General features: G+C 43.4%; 1 protein-coding gene across 1 annotated transcript in view; it reads left to right on the forward strand.

Annotated features, from left to right (window-relative positions):
- The window catches only part of sec24a (SEC24 homolog A, COPII coat complex component), a 57,261-nt gene extending 43,691 nt beyond the window's left edge, over positions 1–13,570 (forward strand). The window contains exons 17-23 of the mRNA XM_033029314.1: positions 718–828; positions 1,710–1,894; positions 2,657–2,794; positions 2,887–2,991; positions 9,658–9,750; positions 10,024–10,127; positions 12,185–13,570. Coding sequence (XP_032885205.1) covers positions 718–828; positions 1,710–1,894; positions 2,657–2,794; positions 2,887–2,991; positions 9,658–9,750; positions 10,024–10,127; positions 12,185–12,299 — 851 coding nt within the window. The 3' untranslated portion in view covers positions 12,300–13,570. The remainder of the gene's footprint in view (positions 1–717; positions 829–1,709; positions 1,895–2,656; positions 2,795–2,886; positions 2,992–9,657; positions 9,751–10,023; positions 10,128–12,184) is intronic.
- Positions 13,571–20,559: the final 6,989 nt, after the last annotated feature.

Genomic DNA, 20,559 nt, shown 5'->3' on the forward strand with positions numbered 1-20,559 from the left:
GGTGAACCTTCTCTGTACTCTCTCTATGGCAAGAATGTATTTTCTCAGATTTGGAGAGCAAAACTGTACGCAATTCAGCATGATCAAGGGGTCATTCACCTGGAACGTTAACCAAATAAAACGTTCTACGTTTCTATTCTCCCCTCGAGCTTCATTTTCCCAAATATTTCTCCCCTCTCTCTCTCTCCCCCTCCCCCCTCTTCCCCCCCCCCCCCCCCTCTTTCTCATTGCCCCCAAATCTCATGGCTAGGATTTTATGTTTTGTTTTGAGTAGCTGCTTTTGCGTACATTTGTGTCATACAGCATTATAAGTTCTTAAGTTTAGGAGCAGAATTGGGCCATATGGCCCATTAAGTACCTCCCCACCTCCTCCCTTCCCTGTGTCCCACCTGGACTCGCACCTATTTCCTAGGTTATAGGAGCAAAATTGGCCATTCAAGTCTATTCCGTCATTCAATCAAGGCTGATCTATCTTTCCCTCTCAACTCCACTCCTGCTTTCTCCCCATAACCCCTGATATCTGTATTAGCCAAGAATCTATCAACACACCTCACTACGGTTCCTTGCTGAAGCAGAATTCGAGGAATAACGGGTATCTCAGCTTGATGGGGAGAGATTACTGTTCCAATCTCGTTCTTGATTTACTTTAACATGCTGCTATGTTGTAACCAACTCAAATTGCATCAAAATGTAAATCTGAGCCTTGTCACGTTACAGGTGAGCGTCGGATTCGGGTTCATACCTTGTGTCTGCCAGTTGTGAGTTCACTAGCGGATGTGTACGCAGGAGCTGATGTTCAGTCTGTTACCTGCCTGCTCGCCAGCATGGGTAAGTGTGCAAACTCAGTTCTGTTTGAAATGCTTCCCTTTTTTGTTTTCATTGTGCGAGTGAATGTAGATTCTCCCATTTGGACAGTTTGTAACAGATAACTTTATCTTTTTCTGAATATATCAATGAGATTAAAACAAAATGCATGTCCACGGATGTTTGTTAAATTTTCCTCCTTGTTTCTCATTGTGGTAGCCACATACTTACAGAGCATTTCTCTGACATGTAGGCAGGCAAATTGGTTCCATCGCAACATTAACTATCGCTGCCCTGCCCCCTCCCCCACTGGCAGCACCTTCCAGGCACTCGCCAATGTGTGGAAAAGCAACTTGCCCTTTACATCTCCTTCCAACTTTGCCCTACATCACCTTAAAGTTATGTCCTCCAGTCTTTGACATTTTAATGGTTCAGTGGTACTTTATAATGAATTTGTTCATTTCCATCCTCTCATCCTTTCATGCCTCATAATTTTATATGCTTCTAATCAGGTCTCTGATGCCCCAGAGAAAACAGTCCAGGTTTGTCCAACCTCTCCTGATAGCTAATACCCCCTAATGCAGGTTGTATTCTAGGAAACCTTGTGCACCTTTCCAAAGCTTCATGTAATGGGGAAACCACAACTGCACACAATACTCCAATGCAGCCAAACCAAAGTCTGAAAAGCAGTAACTTAGAAATGCCTTTTGGAGCCACCTTTTCACGTGAAGAGAAATTAGTTATAAATAATGGCATCTTCATTGTGGAAACCCCAGCAAGTGCAATTTAATTTTTGAACACTCATATTTTATTTACAAAAGAAACTAGAACATGTGTGTGTAATTTTTGCAGGAGGAAACAAGATTTCAGTTTTGAACATGATCCTATTCTGCCTCTTTCTCTAGCTGTTGACCGATCTATTTCATCGAGTTTGAGTGATGCCCGAGATGCTTTGGTCAATGCTGTGATAGATTCACTCTCCACTTTCCGCACTGCAGTTTTAAGCCAGCAGCAGCAACAGCAGCCCGGTGTGATTGCCCCCTTGTCACTGCGACTGTTTCCTCTCTATGTGCTAGCTCTACTGAAACAGGTACGGGATATCTTTTTCTTCCAGTTACTCATCTCTCCCTTCATAAGATATCAAAACCTTTTAAAACAACATTTTTATGCTGGATGCAAATCTTATCTAAAACCTGACGTATATGCGAAGAGTTTGTTCTGTTTATACTGTATGGTTAGCTTAGTTTGTTATGAAAAAATGTTCTAGTTTTGCAAATGGCGCCAACCTCAAGAATGTCGTAATTGGGGGGGGGTTGAGGTATGCTCCGGTGTCCAGTTTAAAAACCCATCCCCCTCCTGGGGAGTTTGAGAAATCATTTTGTCAGCATCTTTAGTTCCTTCCTTGCTCTTCTCTTCAACTATCTGATTTGGTACAAGTCTAAACATGTCTCTAAATTTGGTGCTTGGACATGAGCAAACGGCTATTAAAACATTTATGGTTTGGTTTAGGTTTATTATTGTAAAGAGTTACAGTGTAAAGCTTTGTTTTGCTTGATATCAAATCTGATAACACGCATTTAGGGGCGGCATGGTTGTGCAGGGGGTAGAGTTGCTGCCTTACAGCACCGGAGACCCTGGTTCGATCCTGACTCTGGGTGCTGTCTGTACGGAGTTCTCCCCGGGACCACGTGGGTTTTTTCCTGGTGCTCTGATTTCTTCCACACTCCAAAGACATTGAAACTAATTTTACTCGAGGGTGTTGTCACGCTGCTTATCAATTTGTACTTTCACATGTGTTTACAGTGGTGACCTGTGATTGCAGTGGTTAATAACGTTGCTGTCTTTATTGCAGAAAGCTTTCAGAACTGGAACCAGTACAAGGCTGGATGACCGTGTGTTTGCCATGTGTGAACTGAAATACCAGCCTGTGTCTTACCTCATCCTCATGATTCATCCAAGTCTGTACAGGATTGATAATCTGTCAGATGAGGTAGGCTGGTGCCTTTTGCACTAATTCCTTTGAAGCACCGTATTAAGTATCTTGAAGAGCCATTATTGAATGCATTTTTTTTTCTTTTGCAGGGATCCATTAACATCAATGACAAAACTATACCTCAGCCACCAATTCTTCAACTATCGGTAGAGAAGCTAAATAGGGATGGCGCCTTCTTAATGGATGCTGGCTGTGTAAGTGCCTCGGTGTTATATATATACGTTTTTCACTTTAGATCGGGATACATTTACAATTTAATGTAGACAAAAATGCTGCGAGAACCTCAGCGGGTGAGGCAGCATCTATGGAGCGAAGGAAATGGGTAACGTTTCGGGTCGAGTCCCTTCTTCAGACTGATGTGAGGGTGGGGGGGGGGGCGGGGTGGGAAGAAGAAAGGAAGAGGCGGAGGCAGTGGGCTGTGGGAGAGCTGAGAAGGGGAGGAGAAAGCAGGGACTACCTGAAATTAGAAAAGTCATTGCTCATACCGCTGGGGTGTAAACTGCCCAAGCGAAATATGAGGTGCTGCTCCTCCAATTTACAGTGGTCCTCACTCTGGCCATGGAGGAGGCCGAGGACAGAAAGGTTGGATTCGGAATGGGAGGGGGAGTTGAAGTGCTGAGCCACTGGGAGATCAGGTAGGTTAATGCGAACCGAGCGGAGGTGTTGGGCGAAGTGATCGGCAAGCCTATGCTTGGTCTCACCGATGTTGAGCAGCTGACACCTAGAGGCGCGGATGCAATAGCTGAGGTTGGAGGAGGTGCAGGTGAACCTCTGCCGCACCTGGAAAGACATTTGGGTCCTTGAATGGAGTCAAGGGGGGAGGTAAAGCGACAAGTGTATCATTTCCTGTGGTTGCAAGGGAAAGTGCTAGGAGAGGGGGTGGTTTGGGTGGGAAGGGACGAATTTACCAGGGAGTTACGGAGGGAGCGGTCTCTGCGGAAAGCAAACGGGAGGAGTTGGGATGATGTGGTCGGTGGTGGGCCAATTTAATTCTACTTATGGTTAACTTTTAGATTTTTGTTGTACTACATTTGTCAGAAAAATGCTTTGTGGCTTTCCAGTTGAGAACTCAGGTGCTAAATGTAGAAAATGTTATTGTAGATATTTTAAAAAGGAACACAGTGCTAGAGTAATTTAGCTGTCAGACAGCGTCTCTGGAGAACATGGATAGGTGACGTTTCGGATCGGGGCTCTTCTTCAGAAGTTCCTTGTTTCTACATTATTGTAGATATACTTTCATTACAACTTTATTAAAGAGCAAATCGCTTGCTTGCAAATAGTAAAAATAAAAAAATCCTGGACGTAGCTGTACCTGGCAGAATAATTGTCTCACAGATTTGTTCAGTTTAGTTTAGTTTATTGTCACATGTACCGTGGTACAGTGAAAAGCTTTTGTTGAGTGCTAACCAGTCAGCAGAGGCAATCCATGATTACAATCAAGCCATTTACGGTGTATAGATACATGATAAGGGAATAATGTTTAGTGCAAGTTAAAGCCAGCAAAATCCACCATTTCTGCACAATTTCCAGAGTTGGAGAGTAATTTTCTTTTCTCTATTGTGCAATCAAACTAAGTGTTAATGAAAGATGAGCACTTTTTTATTTGAATGAAAATATTGATAGCTTTCTAGGTTTATCTCCTTTTAATGTTCCTGTCTGTTTCTGATGTTTTTCCTGATCTGAGTAACACCGTCTGTTAGTAAGTAACAAGGGATTTCCGAAGCCATTTAGTCCCTTGCTAATGTGCATTTATGTAATCCCTTTGCACACCTTTGTTTGAGTTTTGTTACACCCTTGCCTGCCTGAAAATCTGTTGATTTAAGTCTTGACGTTTTGATTAGCAGAGTTTCTTTTAAACCCTGATATGTGAAGGATTTCCACACCCATTTCACCCACAATCTTCCCCTAAGTCATTGTTTTCTTACAGGTGCAGTGCCCAAAACCAAACTAGTTTAGTGCATTCTCTTTAATCTTGTGATTGTTTTGCTGCTTTTTAATACATTTTGTTTTCTTCGCGGTCATCAAAATTTCTTTCTGCTTACCTCACAATTCATTCTCTTGCCACTTAAGTAAATGTTGGCTGTTTATATAAAATCATCTTGCCAAGCATCGCCACACTGAAAACCATCTGCCTTTATATTTCCCCTCTCGCCTAGCCTGCCCATGTGCCTTTGCAGCTTCCCAGCCCGCTCCACACAACCTACTGTATATTCTCACGGTGCCATTTTCATATTTGGATATGCAGCTTGCCATATTGCATGCAGTTTGCACAATAGTATACCGATGCCAAAAGGGAGTGCTGTACAGATTGGCTAAACTGTTTTCTGGGGTAGCTGGTTCTTTTGAAGTGTCACTGACTAGACTTTGCCACTTTTCTCTAAGGGTTTAGAACAGGGTGATCGCATTGAAACATACAATATTCTTTGGGGCTAACGCAGAAAATTGCAGGGAAAGTTGTTTGCTCTGGCTGAGTAGTCTAATGCCAGAGGTAGAGTCTGACAATAAGAGATGGGCCATGTTCGATTGGGATCAGGTGAAATGTCCTCATGCTTCAAATGACGAATCCAGTGAATTCCCCTACGCCTGAGGGCTGTGCAAATTATCGACACACTCATTCAAAACAAAAAATGGTAATTGTCTGGATTTTAAAGGAACTAAACGATGTGGGGTAATGCACTGAGGCTGATCAGCCATGGTCTTGATGACTGGTGCAGCAGGTTTGAAGGGCCAGGTAGCCCACTCCTGCGCCATTTCCTTGCATTGCTACGTTTTAAATGGTGAAAAGCCAAGGCCCCAGCACAGCAGATTATACTCTTCTCATCTCAAATTTTTCTACCTCCAATTACTCGTCCATGTTATGAGGTAACTTCTGAAGCTATTTGCTTATCTGCGCCAATAATCTGATCAGGTGTTTTATATAGAAACATGGAAAAATAGGTACAGGAGAAGGCCATTCGGCCCTTTGAGCCCGCACCGCCATTCAATATGATCATGGCTGATCATCTAAAATCAGTACCCCGTTCCTGCTTTTTCCCCATATCCCATGATTCCTTTAGCCCTAAGAGCTAAATCTAACTCTCTTGAAAACATCCAATGAATTGGCCTCCACTGCCTTCTGTGGCAGAGAATTCCACAGATTCACAACTCTGGGTGAAGAAGTTTTTCCTCATCTCAGTCCTAAATGGCCTACCCCTTATTCTTAAACTGTGACCCCTGGTTCTGGACTCCCCACGACATAAGGAACATTTTTCCTGCATCTACTCTGTCCAATCCTTTAAGAATTTTAAATGTTTCTATAAGATTCCCTCTCATCCTTCTAAATTCCAGTGAATATAAGCCCAGTCGACCCATTCTTTCATCATACTGTATGTCAGTCCTGCCATACTGGGAATTAACCTGGTGAACCTAAGCTACACTCCCTCAATAGCAATAATGTTCTTCCTCAAATTAAGAGACCAAAATTGCACACAATACTCCAGGTGCGGTCTCAACAGGGCCCTGTACGACTGCAGAAAGACCTCCTTGCTCCTAAACTCAAATCCTCTTGCCATGTCTCCGTAATTTCAACTATATCATATTCCTTAACTACTAACTCGCATTAAGTCACAAAGCTTTCAGGCTAGTTTTTCTTATCTCCCTTCTACCTTTTACTTCTGTCCTCCTTTTATGTCCTTCTCTCCTTGCATTGGTTCCCATCCCACTGCCCTATTAATTTAAATGTGACCTTTCCTACACTCTCTTTCCTGTTAACTGCACGCATTTGCTTCCACGTTGTTGACTCCACCCCCCCCCCCCCCCCCCCCCCCCCATTGTTTAGCTTAAACCCATCTGTTTTGCACTAGCAAACCTACCTGCCAGAATGTCGCTCTCCCCCCAATTAAGGTGCAACCTGTCCCTTTTGTACAGGTCACCCCTGCCCCTGAAAGATCCCAGTGATCTAGAAATCTAAATCCCTGCCCCCTGCACCAACTCCTCAACCACACATTCAGATCCCCCATCTCCCTGTTCCTATGCTTACTAGCATGAGGTACTGGAAGCAACCCAGAAATAACTACCCTAGAAGTCCTGCTTTTCAGCCTCCTACCTAGTTCTCTATACTTGCGTTGCAGAACCTCCTTCCTCTCCTTATCCACGTCATTTGTGCCTACATGAACAACTACTTCCAGCTGGTACACAAAAATGCTGGAGAAACTCAGCGGGTGCAGCAGCATCTATGGAGTGAAGGAGATAGGCATCCTTCTCGATTTTCCAGCATCTGCAGTTCCTTCTTAAACTACTTCCGGCTGTTCACCTTCCCTCTCGAGGATGTTCTTAAGTTGGTCTGAGACATCGTGGACCCTGGCACTAATGAGGCAACACACCTTTCTCGAGTCTCGCCTGTCGCCACAGAATCTCCTGTCCACGATAATGGAGTCACCCGCCACTGTGGCTCTGCCTGACACCGGTCGAGCCTCAGCGCCAGAATAAGCAAGTTTGGTATTCCGACTGCGCATGCCCAGGTCATAGGTCACTTGTGATAAACATTCTCGGCAGCTGTGCTGCAGCGTGTGTATAGGCCTGCGTTCCGCACTTGCTGCTGGACCATCCCCGTCCCTGTCCAGGGGCGGCCGGAGGTGTCCGGGGTGGCCCATGGCCAGCGGGGCGCCAGCCGGGGACTGTGGCGGCCCCGAGATTGCAGCCGGCGCAGGGGGGGCGGTGCCGGCTCCAGCCTGGCTTTGCCGGTCCCGCTGGGTTTGCCGGCAGCCCTGGACTGGTAGGGCGCCAGCCCGGATCGGTGGTGGCCGTGGACTTGTAGGGGGGGGGCGATGCCTCCGGCTCGGCCCAGCTCCTGCTCCCGGTGGGCCCGTTCCCGGGACTGTCGGCTGTGCCTCTCGCCTTGCCTAGTGGCTGTCGGTTGGCCCCCACGGTCATCGGCGGGGGTGGACATGGGGTGCTGCGGTGATTCGGCGGGTCAGGCAACATCTCTGGAGAAGGGTCTTGACCTGAAACGTCACCCATTCCTTTTCGGGGATGCTGCCTGTCCCGCTGAGCTGTTGCAGCGTTTTGTGTGTCCCCGTTGATGGCTGGTGCTCGGCTTTCGCTGGCACCAGGGGGGTTGACCGACGGCCGCTGGGTGGGTCGGTAGGTGCGGCTGGCAGTCCCCGGCCCGTCGGGGAGCGGGTTCCTCAGGAGTTGGGCTGGGTTTGGCTCTTCTTTTCCGCGCTTGCTGTGGGCCTGGGGCTGCCGGTTTCCCGTCGGTCCAGGGTCGCCCTGGTCCTCTCCGGCCGCCCCCCAGGCGTGGATGGGACACTTGTGGGACAGGGACGGTCCAGTGGTGGTTCGGCGGCGCTGGGGACCCGGGTCCGATCCTGGCTGCGGATGAGGCGCGGGTCTGTGTGCGCGCAGCAGTGCAGCGGCTGAGAATGTCTCCACGTCTCTCACTCGCATCTGCCCCCTCTCTCTTGCTGTTACACCCTGCTCTCCTGCTATCTGGCACCCCCGTTCCCCAGATTAAATATATTTTTACACATAAATTATGAATAAAGATAAGAATTTATGCACCGTTTATACAGCCAGTGCTTCGTTTGCTTTTTCTTTATCGCGAATGACCTTTGACAAATCCCATGATTCCTTGCGTTTTTCGGAATACTGACCTCGCTTGTTCGAGTCACAATCCTGTCCGCCGCTCGGACTGGAAGCATCGTCTGCCCCGACAACTCCCAAGTGGGAAATGTTTGCTGCCCAATCCACCCTGCTATTTATCTGGTTGGGAAGTTATACTATTGAACACTATACTACACACTAGTGACAGTTTACAATTTTTACCAAAGCCATTTAACCCACAAGCCTGTCATCTTTGAAGAGTGGGAGGAAACCTGAGCACCCGGAGAAAACCCACGTGGTCACGGTGAACGTACAAACTCCATACAGACAGCACTCATAGTCAGGATCGACCCTGGGTCTCTGGCGCTTTAAGGCAGTAACCCCACCACTGCACCACCGTGCCGCCCTATAAATAGTTAATGGTTTTACTCGTTAACTTTGTTTTTGAAAGATTAAAAAGCACATTTGCATATTATATTTTGAAGAGAGTTCAAAATATTGCCGATGAAAATGTTAGATTGAGAACAGGTACACACCCAGGTTTCTCCAAATTGGTGTTCATAAATTATCGGAGCAGAATTAGGCCATTCGGCCCATCAAGTCTACTCCGCCATTCAATCATGGCAGATCTAACTTTCCCTCTCAACTCCCATTCTCCTGCCTTCTTCCCATAACCCCTGACACCCGTTTCATACTGACCTGTTCAAATTCATAATGAAATGAGGTTGTTTTTGAATTAAAAGTCTTTCTCTGGGTTTATCTTTAGTCTACAGAAAATCTGTCAGATAAAATGTAATTTATTTCTTGAACATTTTTCCTTAGTTTCCTTAGTTAGTTTTAGTTTATTGGATTATCGCCTTTGTGACTGCTGTTTAAAGTTCAGGTTGTGATTTTAACTAGCCTTTTATTGCTGATTAAATTGATGAATACACTTCCACAAAGCAGTATTTTTCATTTAGCTTTGTTGAAACTGTTTTCTGAGAGGTATTGCAATATTGTTTGCTATTTCCTTGGCCAAAGTGTTGTAATTCAATTTGCCTAGCTTTGTGGCAGAGATGGGAATGGTTACATTTTCTAAGTAGTTTTTTGTTCATGGTTTGCTTCCACTTAATTTGAATATACAGATGTGCTGTTTCGTAAGAAAAAAAACACTTAAAATTGTTAAGCTTAATTCACAAAGGAACATTTTTCAGATAACTTGAGTAATGTTAGATTTAATTGTCTTTAATGTGCAGAGGGAAAAATGATTTGAAGAATTACTCTCTTCTATCTTTCAGGCTTTCTTTCTTTGGATTGGAAAAAATTGTTGCTCGCAGTTTGTGACCCAAGTGCTGGGTGTTTCTAATTGTGCTTCAATACCGCAAAGCATGGTAGGTTAAGTATTTAAATCTGTTTTTCTTGTGCTTTAGCAATTTTCAGAAACTATTTTCGGAGGTGGAAATCTATATTTTGATAGCTGCATCTTCCGTTTATGTGTATAGCCAACACAGATTTGTGGCCTCAACGTCCTAGATTTGAATTTCTGCAAGAATGTCAAAACCTACTTTTGGTCTTTTCCCACTGGGTTTGGGCTATTTAAGAATTGTGTTATTGAAAGGGAAGTCTTTTTTCATATTAATAATGTTAATTATGTGTTAAAACAGGCACAGCTTCCCGAACTGGACACCGTTGAATCTGAACGAACTAGAGCCTTCCTTTCTTGGCTGCGGGATCAAAGGCCCTTTTACCCTGTACTCCAAGTGATTAAGTAAGTGATGCGATTTTCTAAACGTGTTGATACCGCAACACAGACCATCTCCGCAGGTAGTGTTCACCGTGTCTTGGACTGGTTGAGCCATAAAGCCTATTGTGCGATATATGCTATGTAACTAAGAACTTTTGCTTGAGGTCCTAGAGTTAATCCAATTAATATCACTTTTTTTTAATGTAGCCACCATTTCTTCTCTTCAGCTCAACGACTTGCAATGTTGTGTACCACAATCTTGCACTACAAATAAAGTCCCTCTTGAATTTTGTAATGGAATTTATTAGCGTCTCTTTATTTTTTTAAATTTCGAAAATAAACGTATTTCAACTTTGGGGAAGTGGGGGTGGAATTTGAGAGTACAAGGAATATCTCGGGTGGAAATCAGAAGACATTGCAAATTAGTGTTGATTAGGCGATGGTGTGGAAGGATCTGGAGATATTGATGGAGAGAGAGAAAGGAAATGAAAGAGGTGCTGTTGGAAATCTGAAAAAGGGGAGTGCTGGGAAAACAGAACTACTGCCCCTGGTTGTTAACTGTCCATCTCCTCACTAACCCCACACCCTCCACAACCACCAACTGGCTGATTCCAGTACAATCTATTCATCTAAAATTGTTCAGCCCTTATGCATGAAACAAGTCTTCATGGGTGTGGCACCAAACAAACAGAGTCTGTGAATCTGATTCTTTTCACAATCTAAAAACTTACTGTAGCACAAAGCCTGTTTACTCTTCAGTCTTATCTTTTATCGTATAACCTTTCTCATTGGATATCTTTCTATAAATCTTTGCATTGGTTTTTGTTCAGTGAGATAAAACATAGCATTTGATTTTGAGAGCTAGCCTCAAACAAAGCTCTCTGATACAGCAACGTTACTTTTAATGGTTTCCAAATCTTTAATTTAAAAACTACACAAGTAGCTACCTAACGAGCAACAGTCAGCTGTTCCATTAAAAGCATTATCTGGCATTGGAGTTGAAGGTAATAGTGAGAGGTCGCACGTCATCAACCTACATCAGGAACAGTGGGAAATTCTCTCTCAGCAGGAATTACTCATGCCTCAAGACCTGAAGTTAAATGAACCAATGGGTGGTAGTCATAGTCGTACAGCACGGAAAAAGGCCCTTCAGCCCAACTTATCCATACTGACCTAGATGCCCCATCTACGCTAGCCCCACATTTGGTCCAAATCCCTCTAAACCTTTCCCATCCATGTACCTGTCCAAATGTATTTTAGATGTTGTTACAGTACCTGCCTCAACTACCACCTCTGGCAACTTGTTCCATGTACCCACCACCAATGTTTTTAAAATTCATCAGTGTGCCTAAGATAGATTTGATAAATGTAAGAGTTTTGAAATTGGCAGAAGAATTTTCTAGTCGCTAATCTGCGGAGTATTTTGAGGTAGTGGGAGAAGGGCTAATTGGTCGGTGATATGGAGGAAAGATGTTGACTGTTTGGAAATGGGTGCAATTAATTTTTCTTTACATTTGTATTTTCCTCTTGAGAATAACATTAGCTCTGCTGAATCATTTATTTTACGTCGTTTGTGGAATTTGTGGTGTAAATAGTTTAGAGTTCACAAGAGAAAGGACATTATTTATTAAAATTTCAACACTTTAAATGTTGAAGGGCATATGTTGAAGGGCATAAGCTGCGTAGTGTGGGCATCACTTAACAGTTCTTCCCCTTCACGTATTAAGGACTGTTTTTTACAATTCCTAAAACTACCAAACAAAGCAAAATCGACCTGTACTGCGTTTAGAGTTTAAATTCCAGTTTTAGAGGTTTAATCATCTAAAAATGGTAGTTCTTAATGTTGAATGCAAAATTCAATAAATACATCTGTCTTGATACTGCCAGGACAGCCGATAAGTTAAAAGAACTGGACAAGAAACAACTTATTCTTGTACAGATATTAAATGCTTGTAACGTTTTTCAGAAGTTTCAAAACAATAATCATTTGTTAGATTAGTGACGCGGATTGAATTTTTTTTGCATAAATAAATATGGCTACTTTCATAACTGAGGTTTTTTTTGTTCTCTCCATGTTCTAGGGACGAGACTCCCAATAGGAATAGCTTCCTACAGAATATGGTTGAAGATAGAACAGAATCAGCATTGTCTTATTATGAGTTCCTGCTTCATGTACAGCAACAAGTGAATAAGTGATCTACAGAAGAAATGCATGCTTCAATTGTGTGGAGATGGCTCTTGTTGGTACAAGGGGTACCAGTATTTATATATGCTTAATAAAATAATTATTGGTATCCTTGTAAGTCACATTCTAGCTTTCATTGAGGCAGTCTACATTTTCTGCACAGTGTGGAACCATTTAATAGATTGGATCACAAAAATATAAATCGAACTAAGCCATTTTCTGTTAATAGCATTTTGAAGATTTACCTAGTAAAACCTAGCTGCATACAGTTGTGAAAACCTAGGTTCTGTTCATGATTTGGGTTTCTACTGTTGGGAGTGTGGAGCTGTTTTTTCTTTAAATGCCACACAGATGTAGTAGCATGGTTTAAATATTCTCTTTGTAAAAGCTGTGGAAACTAGAGGAAAGCATCACAATGTAGAGTATGATGTAAATTTCTGATTTCAATTTAAGCAATGGTCGAATGTCTGTTCCTCCTCTCCCCTCACCCCCCCCCCCCTCCCCCTCCCCCAAAGACGAGGCACAATATTACAGGAGATGCTTGTAAAGAATTCAAAAGTGTAACAATGGAATTTTATCACTTAATTGTACATGTACTCTTGTCAACTTGGCACGTGAGAGATCAGGCAGACTTAAAGTCATTGTTTGTAATCATATATGCTGATAAAGCAGTTTTTAGACTCTGGGCTTAACTTTAACATTTGCTTCTCCTGTCTGATTATATCTGGTCTTGAAACCGCTAGATATGATTACATTCAGTGTAACATTATCCTAAATTTGGTATATTTTTCTAGTTTCTCCTGCTTTTTTACTAGGAAAATACAGATTTATGCAAAAGTGACTTATTTATGTAATTCACCAGCATATGGTAAAGTGTGATTTATATTGATGTTGCTGTATTGCTAATATTATCACATCTTTGTGCTTGGAGTATCATGTGCATCACCTTTTTAAATTTGTCTTGATACTTAAGTTTGAATGATTCTAATGCTAAAGGGCAGAGATTGTAATCTTACCTGCCATGTCTGATATTTCTACTTGAATAGAACAAACACTTTTGAAATCATTGGAACGTGTGTATTTTGCAGACAGGATTTTTATTACAGAGTTGTTTAAATTAGTGAACAAAAATTAATGCTGCAAAAACCTCCTGTGACAGTATCTGGGACCACAAATATCAATTTGAAAGTCCATACACTATGAAATGTAATCTGTAAATAGTAAATTGCATTTTGTAAAGTAGTGTATAAAATTGTAACAAATTAAATCCTAATTCTCTAAAGTGTCTAATACTGAGAACTTGACTGTTGGTGTGTTCAGCAATTTAGATGTTTCTTGGGAAGGAGGGTGTGAGATTTGGAGTGCAGAGGAGAATGTAACCTTTCACACAGTTGTGCATTTACTCTTCAAATTATTGAACAAAAGGGTCAGTTGTAATGGATTTTTGAGGGATATTTTGGCGTGGGAGGTAAATGGGGAGAGTTTGTAGCGGATGATCATCGGAAACACTCGATGCACTGCTAAATATGCTGAAGACTGAAGAATTTGTAAAAAACACTTATGAATTTCAGGATTTATACCAGGTGACAAAGAATAAGAGAGTGTTCAGAGTACAAGTTCCTCATATTGAAATGGCTCAAGATTGTAAATGCATTCAGACATGACTAAGTTTTCTGACCAGCTGTTCTCCAAATAAACATTTCAATCGGATTGGAGTAAAATGCTGCCAGGGATCTTTTGTCTTTATGAACAGTTATATGTATGGTGTAGATCAACCATATATTGCGAGCAGTTTCTTTCCCGGGATAAGAAGTTTCACCAATTTAACCCTGACGATTGACGGCAACAAAACATGTTCTCTCTGGAGAGAAAGAATGGGTGACGTTTCGGGTCTAGGCCCCTCTTGAGTCAGGAGAGGGAGACATTCCCGACCTGAAACGTCACCCATTCCTTCTCTCCAGAGATGCTGCCTGTCTTACAGAGTTACTCCAACATTTTGTGTCTGTCTTTGGTTTAAACCTGCATCTGTTGTTCCTTCCTCTACAATTAGGGCAGTTGGATTTCCACAGCTTAAGATTTGAACTAAAATGGTAAAACTCTTATTTCATGTACTTGCCGTTGTTTTTTAATTCATGAGAAAAATTGAAATGTCGCAGTAACATTTATGTTGAGCGAATTGAGACTTAAAAGTGTTAACAGTTAACATTGCTTGTTCTTCTCATAGATAAAGCCATGCTACAGAGTATAAATTTGCCATTCAGATTTGGTTTCTGAATCTTTGGTGAGTGTTTTCTAGGACAGCAACACAAAGTTCACATTGAGCAATGTTTTATGAAGAATTATTATCTAGTGAGATTTGACCTTTGGGTACACAACTTTAGAAAGAGCAATCTAGAATCTGAATGAGAATTACTTGACAGAGTTGGGTGTGTCCGTGTCCCGAGTAAACAACGTCCCTTCCCTATTGACTACAAAATCTTAACATGCTTATGGGAGCTCTATGTACAGAGGGATATTTACTAAGGCAACCCATTCTATTGCAACACAATCAATTGTCTCAACGTTTGAGATAATACAAGGTTGACAATGCTGGAGTAACTTAGCGGGACAGGCAGCATCTCTGGAGAGAAGGAATGGGTGATGTTTAGGGTCGAGACCCTTCTTCAAACTTTGAGATAATACACCTCGTTGTAACCCTTGATGTGATCATCGTGTATTAATTCACTAATTTGAAGGGGGAAGAGTTGGAGATTTCAAGATTAGGGCAGCACAGTGGTGCAGCAATAGAGTTGCTCTCTTATGGGGCTTTTTCACGGGGCGAGTTGACACAAGATGTCACCAGAGTGAAGTGGTCGTGGTCCAGCACGAGTCTCGCACGATATAACGGGGGGTAGATAAAGAGTTCCCACGGTACTCGGCATTTCTGTTATTTGTGCGAGTGACTTGTCCGTCTCCCGAGCTTTCGGGTTAAATCTTGAATGAACATCGTGAACTACACGTGACACAAATGATGTAACTTTTTTTTTCACACACTATAAATATCCTCCCTTGGTTGAATTGGCTCATTTGGAGACATGTTTTACTGTGTATGTGGGAGACACAGATGGACTGAGCACAGTACCTCGGTCTTACTGTGTGTGGGAGAGGGGGAGAAAGAGACGTACACTCACAGAGGCAGAGTCTCAGCCTGTGTAAGAGGGAGGGAGAGAGAGAGAGAGGCACACACAAGGTGGATGTGAAATCTCACCTGCCTGTTTCAGTGACAGACACCCGCAGCCAGTAAATGAAGACACCCCCATCTGTCTCTCCCTCGACTATAATCTTTAAAAGGGACTTTACTGAAAGGTTACGCATTTATCGACCACAGGCAGCATATCAGAAGGGTCTCGATATCTCTGGAGAAAAACAATAGGTGGCGATTCGAATTGGAACCCTTCTTCAGACATCCTAATCGGAATTGAGTCTGAAGATGTGTCTCGTCCCGAAACATCAGCTAATTTTCTCCAGAGATGCTGCTTGACTCGCTGAGTTACTCCAGCGTTTTGTGTCTGTCTTCGGTTTAAACCAGCATGTGCAGTTCACTCCTTACACGGGTCTCTGGAGAACATTGATTGGTAGCGTTCCGGACCCTGCTTCGGAAAGGCATCGATCGCTAGTCGGCGAGGACTCCGAGCTGTATCTCTCAAAGAAGTACATGTGAAAAATTTCTCACGGACCATAAAAATGCGTAACCTTTCAGTAAAGTCCCTTTTAAAGTCCCCTTTAAAGATTATAGTTATTTTCTTGAATCTCATTAACATAACTCATAAGTTGATGTCCATATGCGGATGCAAATCTTTATTTTTATTTATTTTTTAAATTCAATCCCACAGAAGACAATTTTTACTCACCTTCTGTCCCCTCTGTCCAGCTTCCGGGTTCACCGTTCGCAGGAGTTCCCACGGTACCCGCAAGAGTTATTACGGATATCGCACTGGCCACTACGTCCATATAATGTTGCAATGATCAACCACAAGTGTACAAGTCACTTGGAGAAATTCAAACTTTCTTGAATTTTCTCCCGAGTGACCAAGATACACGATTACCTGCCGTTAGCGCTACGGTGGTCCACGAATGCCGTACTGTTATCGCACGAGGTTCCCACGATGTTAAACTCTGGTTAACTCTTGCGTCAAGTCGCCCCGTGTAAAGGCCGCTTTACAGCGCCAGTGACCTGGATTCGATCCTGACTATGGGTGCTGTCTGTACTGAGTTTTTACATTCTCCTGGTGACCGCATGGGTTTTCTCCGGTTTTCCTCCCACACACAAAAGACGCGCAGGTTTGTAGGTTAATTGGCTTCAGTAAGTTGTAAAATTGTCCATAGTGTGTAGGATAGTGTTAGTGTACGGGGTAATTGCTGGCTGGCGCAGACTCGGTGGGCCGAAGGGCCTGTTTCCGCACAATCTTTAAAGTCTAAATAGCAGGGAGGCGTTACTTTTCCTCAGTCACATTTCCCTGAATCCTGTCCTTCATACACTTACACTCCCATCAACTCGCATCCAATTCCTCTTGCCCTTTGCTGATGTTAAGGGGTCATTTTTACAGCAACCTATTTACAAATGAAAAGTGGAATACCCAGGGAAGATTCATGCAGCCGTAGGGTGAATATGCAACTCCCCCACAGTGCATCCAAGATCAGGATCAAACCCAATCCCTGGTGTTGTGAATCATGAGCACCAAGGATAGTATGGAATATATTGGATACGTCTTCATGGCCTTTGTGGATTTGTATACAAGGCAAGTTACAGATTTCACCAGATTGCTGGGGAGAAAAGTGGGGTAATAATCTTACTCTAGTATTTGGGCTTAAAATTATCTTTTGACAGCAAGGAAAGGGATTCTTAAATTCATTACGTTTAAGGGCCTGTCCCACTTTGGTGTCTTTTTAGGCAAGTGCAGGAGTCTGCGCTCGCCTCATTGTCGCCACATGTTCGCTGGTGGTCTCTGGTGAGTCTCCATGGTCGAGAGGAGTTCCTGCATTCTGGGAAATAGTCACAGCAAATTTGGTTGCAGCAAATTTTTCAACGTGTTGAAAATTTTTCTGCAACCAAAAATTGGTTGCCATGGAGAATAGCGATACTTTTGTAGTCGTAGGTGCAGTGGTAGTGGGGTCGACATGTCGTTGTAGGTAGTTTTAGTTAATCTCCTTTGCTGACCGGGCATTTCCATTGGGGGAAAAAAAAACGCGTAAGCACGAGTTTTCAGAACCAAGGAAAACCAACCAGTTTTAAATGCCCGCTAAACTTCACAGCTGTGTATCTCTGGCTTATTAAAAGTTGTCTGGCTTCTTAAAAGTCTCCACTCCTTCTCCCTTCCCCGGCTACCCGCTCTTTTAAAGGACTTACCGTACACTGTGCTAGCCTTCTTTAACCTTCCTGTTCATCGCGGTGTGTGTCTGTATCACCTTGGCTTTGCACTGTGCGAATTACAGATTGCGCTCCCCCGCTTTACCTGGCCCCCGCCTTTGCCATGCGTGTGTGTGTGTGTTCCGCTCTGACGGTCGCCGATCCAGTTCGCGGTTTTTCAGAGTGCCGCGAGCTTGAAGACCACAGGCAGTCCGCTGAAGTCGCCTAAGTGGGACAGGCCCTTTACTGTGCCTGAGTGACATATACTTTTAGAACTAAATGCTCAAAGTAGGTGTTTTCCACTTCATTTTGAACAAATTAAAAATAAATTACCTACTTTTTTTTAAGCATATCCTCTTTGGTATACTACAAATCCACTTTCTCTATGTTTTACAGATACATGGATAGGATAGGTTGGAGGGATATGGGCCAAATGCAGGCAGGTGGAACTAGTGTAGATGGGACATAGGTCGGTGTGGACAAGTTGGACCAAAGGGCCTGTTTCCACACTCTGACTACCACAGCACCGTGTATACCACTTGGATAGCTTGCAACCCAACGGTATGAACGTTGAATTCTCTAATTTTGGGTAACTAACCTACAAACAACCCCCACCCTTTCCTGTGCCCCACCTGGATTCGCACCCAATTCTCCCCTTCCACCTATACTTCCTTCCTCTGGCTTCACAATTTGTCAATCTTCCGTCCGTCCTCTCCTCTGTCGCTTTGTCTCTTCATCTCAGGCTTTTGTCCTGCAATTTGCCAAAGTCACCCCCTCCCCTCACCTATCATTTTCCAGGCTTTGTCCCGCCTCCACCTCTCTTCCTACTTTCAACTCTCACACCAGCCTGACCAACTGAGTTATTCTAGTGCTTTGTGTCTGTTTTTTTGTAATCCAGCATCTGCCGTTCCCTGCGCTGCCTTTGAGCAGTGCAATTTTGCTGGTGACTAGCCTGCTGTAATATATCTTGCCAGAAGAGGGAGCAGTCTACTGTATTTAACAGTATAAAGTGTAACTGAGGGTCTCGTATCATAGAATATACAAGCTTAGAAACACCATAAATGTAGAGTCATAAATAGATCCCATTTTTGAAAAGGTGGACAATGTTTAATTTGCCTAGAGATGTAGGTCAATCGTAGGCAAATGAGACTAGTGTAGATGGGCATCTTGGTCAGCATAGATGAGTTGGGCCAAAGGGGCTGTTTCAGTGCCTCTGACATATACATATAGCTCTGTTTATATATCTTGTAATCTCTGTTAGTGTACATTGATTGGGGAAAATTGGTTTAGCTTCATTATTGTAACGTATACTGGGGAGCAGTGAAAAGTTTTGTTTTGCATGTTTTCCAATCAGATCAGATGTGTAGGAAGGAACAGCAGATGCCGGTTTATGCTGAAGATAAACAAAATGCTGGAGTAACCCAGGCAGCATCTCTAGAGAGAAGGAAGGTGATGTTCCAGGTCAAGACCCTTCAAACTCGTGACCCGAAACGTCACCTGTTCCTTCTTTTCAGAGATGCTGCCTGAGTTACTACAGCATTTTGAGTATATCTTCAGATAATACTATACCAGGTATCTGGATAGATATAGAATTGCACATGATTATACATGATTATACTTAATTTAAATCTTTACATTATTTCACAAATAAGCAACAATTTAATTAATAAGAAATGCTGATGTACTGGGATAGTCTTAATGAGCTGTGTGCAAAAAATGTATTTCACCTGGTACACATGACATACATAGAAAATAGGTGCAGGAGTAGGCAATTCGGCCCTTTGAGCAGCATCGCCATTCAATGTGATCATGGCTGATCATCCACAATCAGTGCCCCCGTTCCTGCCTTCTCCCCATATCCCTTGATTCCGTTAGCCCTGAGAGCTCTATCTCATCATCATCATCGGTGGTCACTCGAAACGGGGTCGTCGTCTACTTGTGGGTATGCAGATGTCTGTATAGACCGATCTGCGATCTACATACCTTGATGCAACGTGGGTGGTTGAGACCTGTGTTTCTGACCGCTTGTGGTGATACCTCTGGACGCAGTAATCCAGTCGGTAAGTTTGAGGCAGGCTATTTTTAGGGAACCTTTTCTAGCCCTTTCCCCAAGTGGGGTGAGCAGAATGGATCCTAAAGAGGACAGCTCAGTCGTGGGTGCAGCTGCCGAAGGGCTCTTTTGCCTCGTTCCAAGAGTCCAGCGACTGAATCTAGCACCCACCGCCTGTGGTGCCAGCTCATGGACTGGGGTTTCCAGATCTCACAATCCTGCCCCCGTCGCCACTTGCTGATCACGATAGGACTTAATCCAGGCTGTTAGAGTGGACTCCCTAACGTGGGGAGACTGGTGTACAGATAGCCACCACGTGGTCCTTGACAGATCTGGGTCAGGATCCAGTGGCATGGAGTCCAAGACGACTGGAGCCCTTTTTCTGCTGCAGCCTTCATCCGCCTTCCCTGCTGTTGTGACGCTCCACTAAGGTCAGCCATCGTCCTCCGCCTGTTCTACCGTTGAGGTCTTGGTTGGATTGCTCTTTGTCAGAGACCTCCCCCTCGACCTTACCGCCATGGGTGGCCCTACCAAGAGCAAAGCTCCAGACGGCATCGCTCTCAGGATCTCAGGTCCGCACAAGCTTCTCCACCACGACAAGGTGACGATCCACGGAGAAGGGTCTCTATCTATCTCTCTTGTGAATGCAGCCAGTGAACCGGCCTCCACTGCCTTCTGAAGCAGAGAATTCTGAGGCAGACGATAAAGAAACCTTTGAAATAACATGATTATTAAATTATTTAATAGTAATTATCTAATAATTGTTGTTATTAATAATAAATAACTTGATTGATGAAATATTAGATTATGACATGAAAAATGCACACAAAAGAAG

Source organism: Amblyraja radiata, chromosome 11 (assembly GCF_010909765.2).
Source record: "Amblyraja radiata isolate CabotCenter1 chromosome 11, sAmbRad1.1.pri, whole genome shotgun sequence".
Taxonomy (NCBI): domain Eukaryota; kingdom Metazoa; phylum Chordata; class Chondrichthyes; order Rajiformes; family Rajidae; genus Amblyraja; species Amblyraja radiata.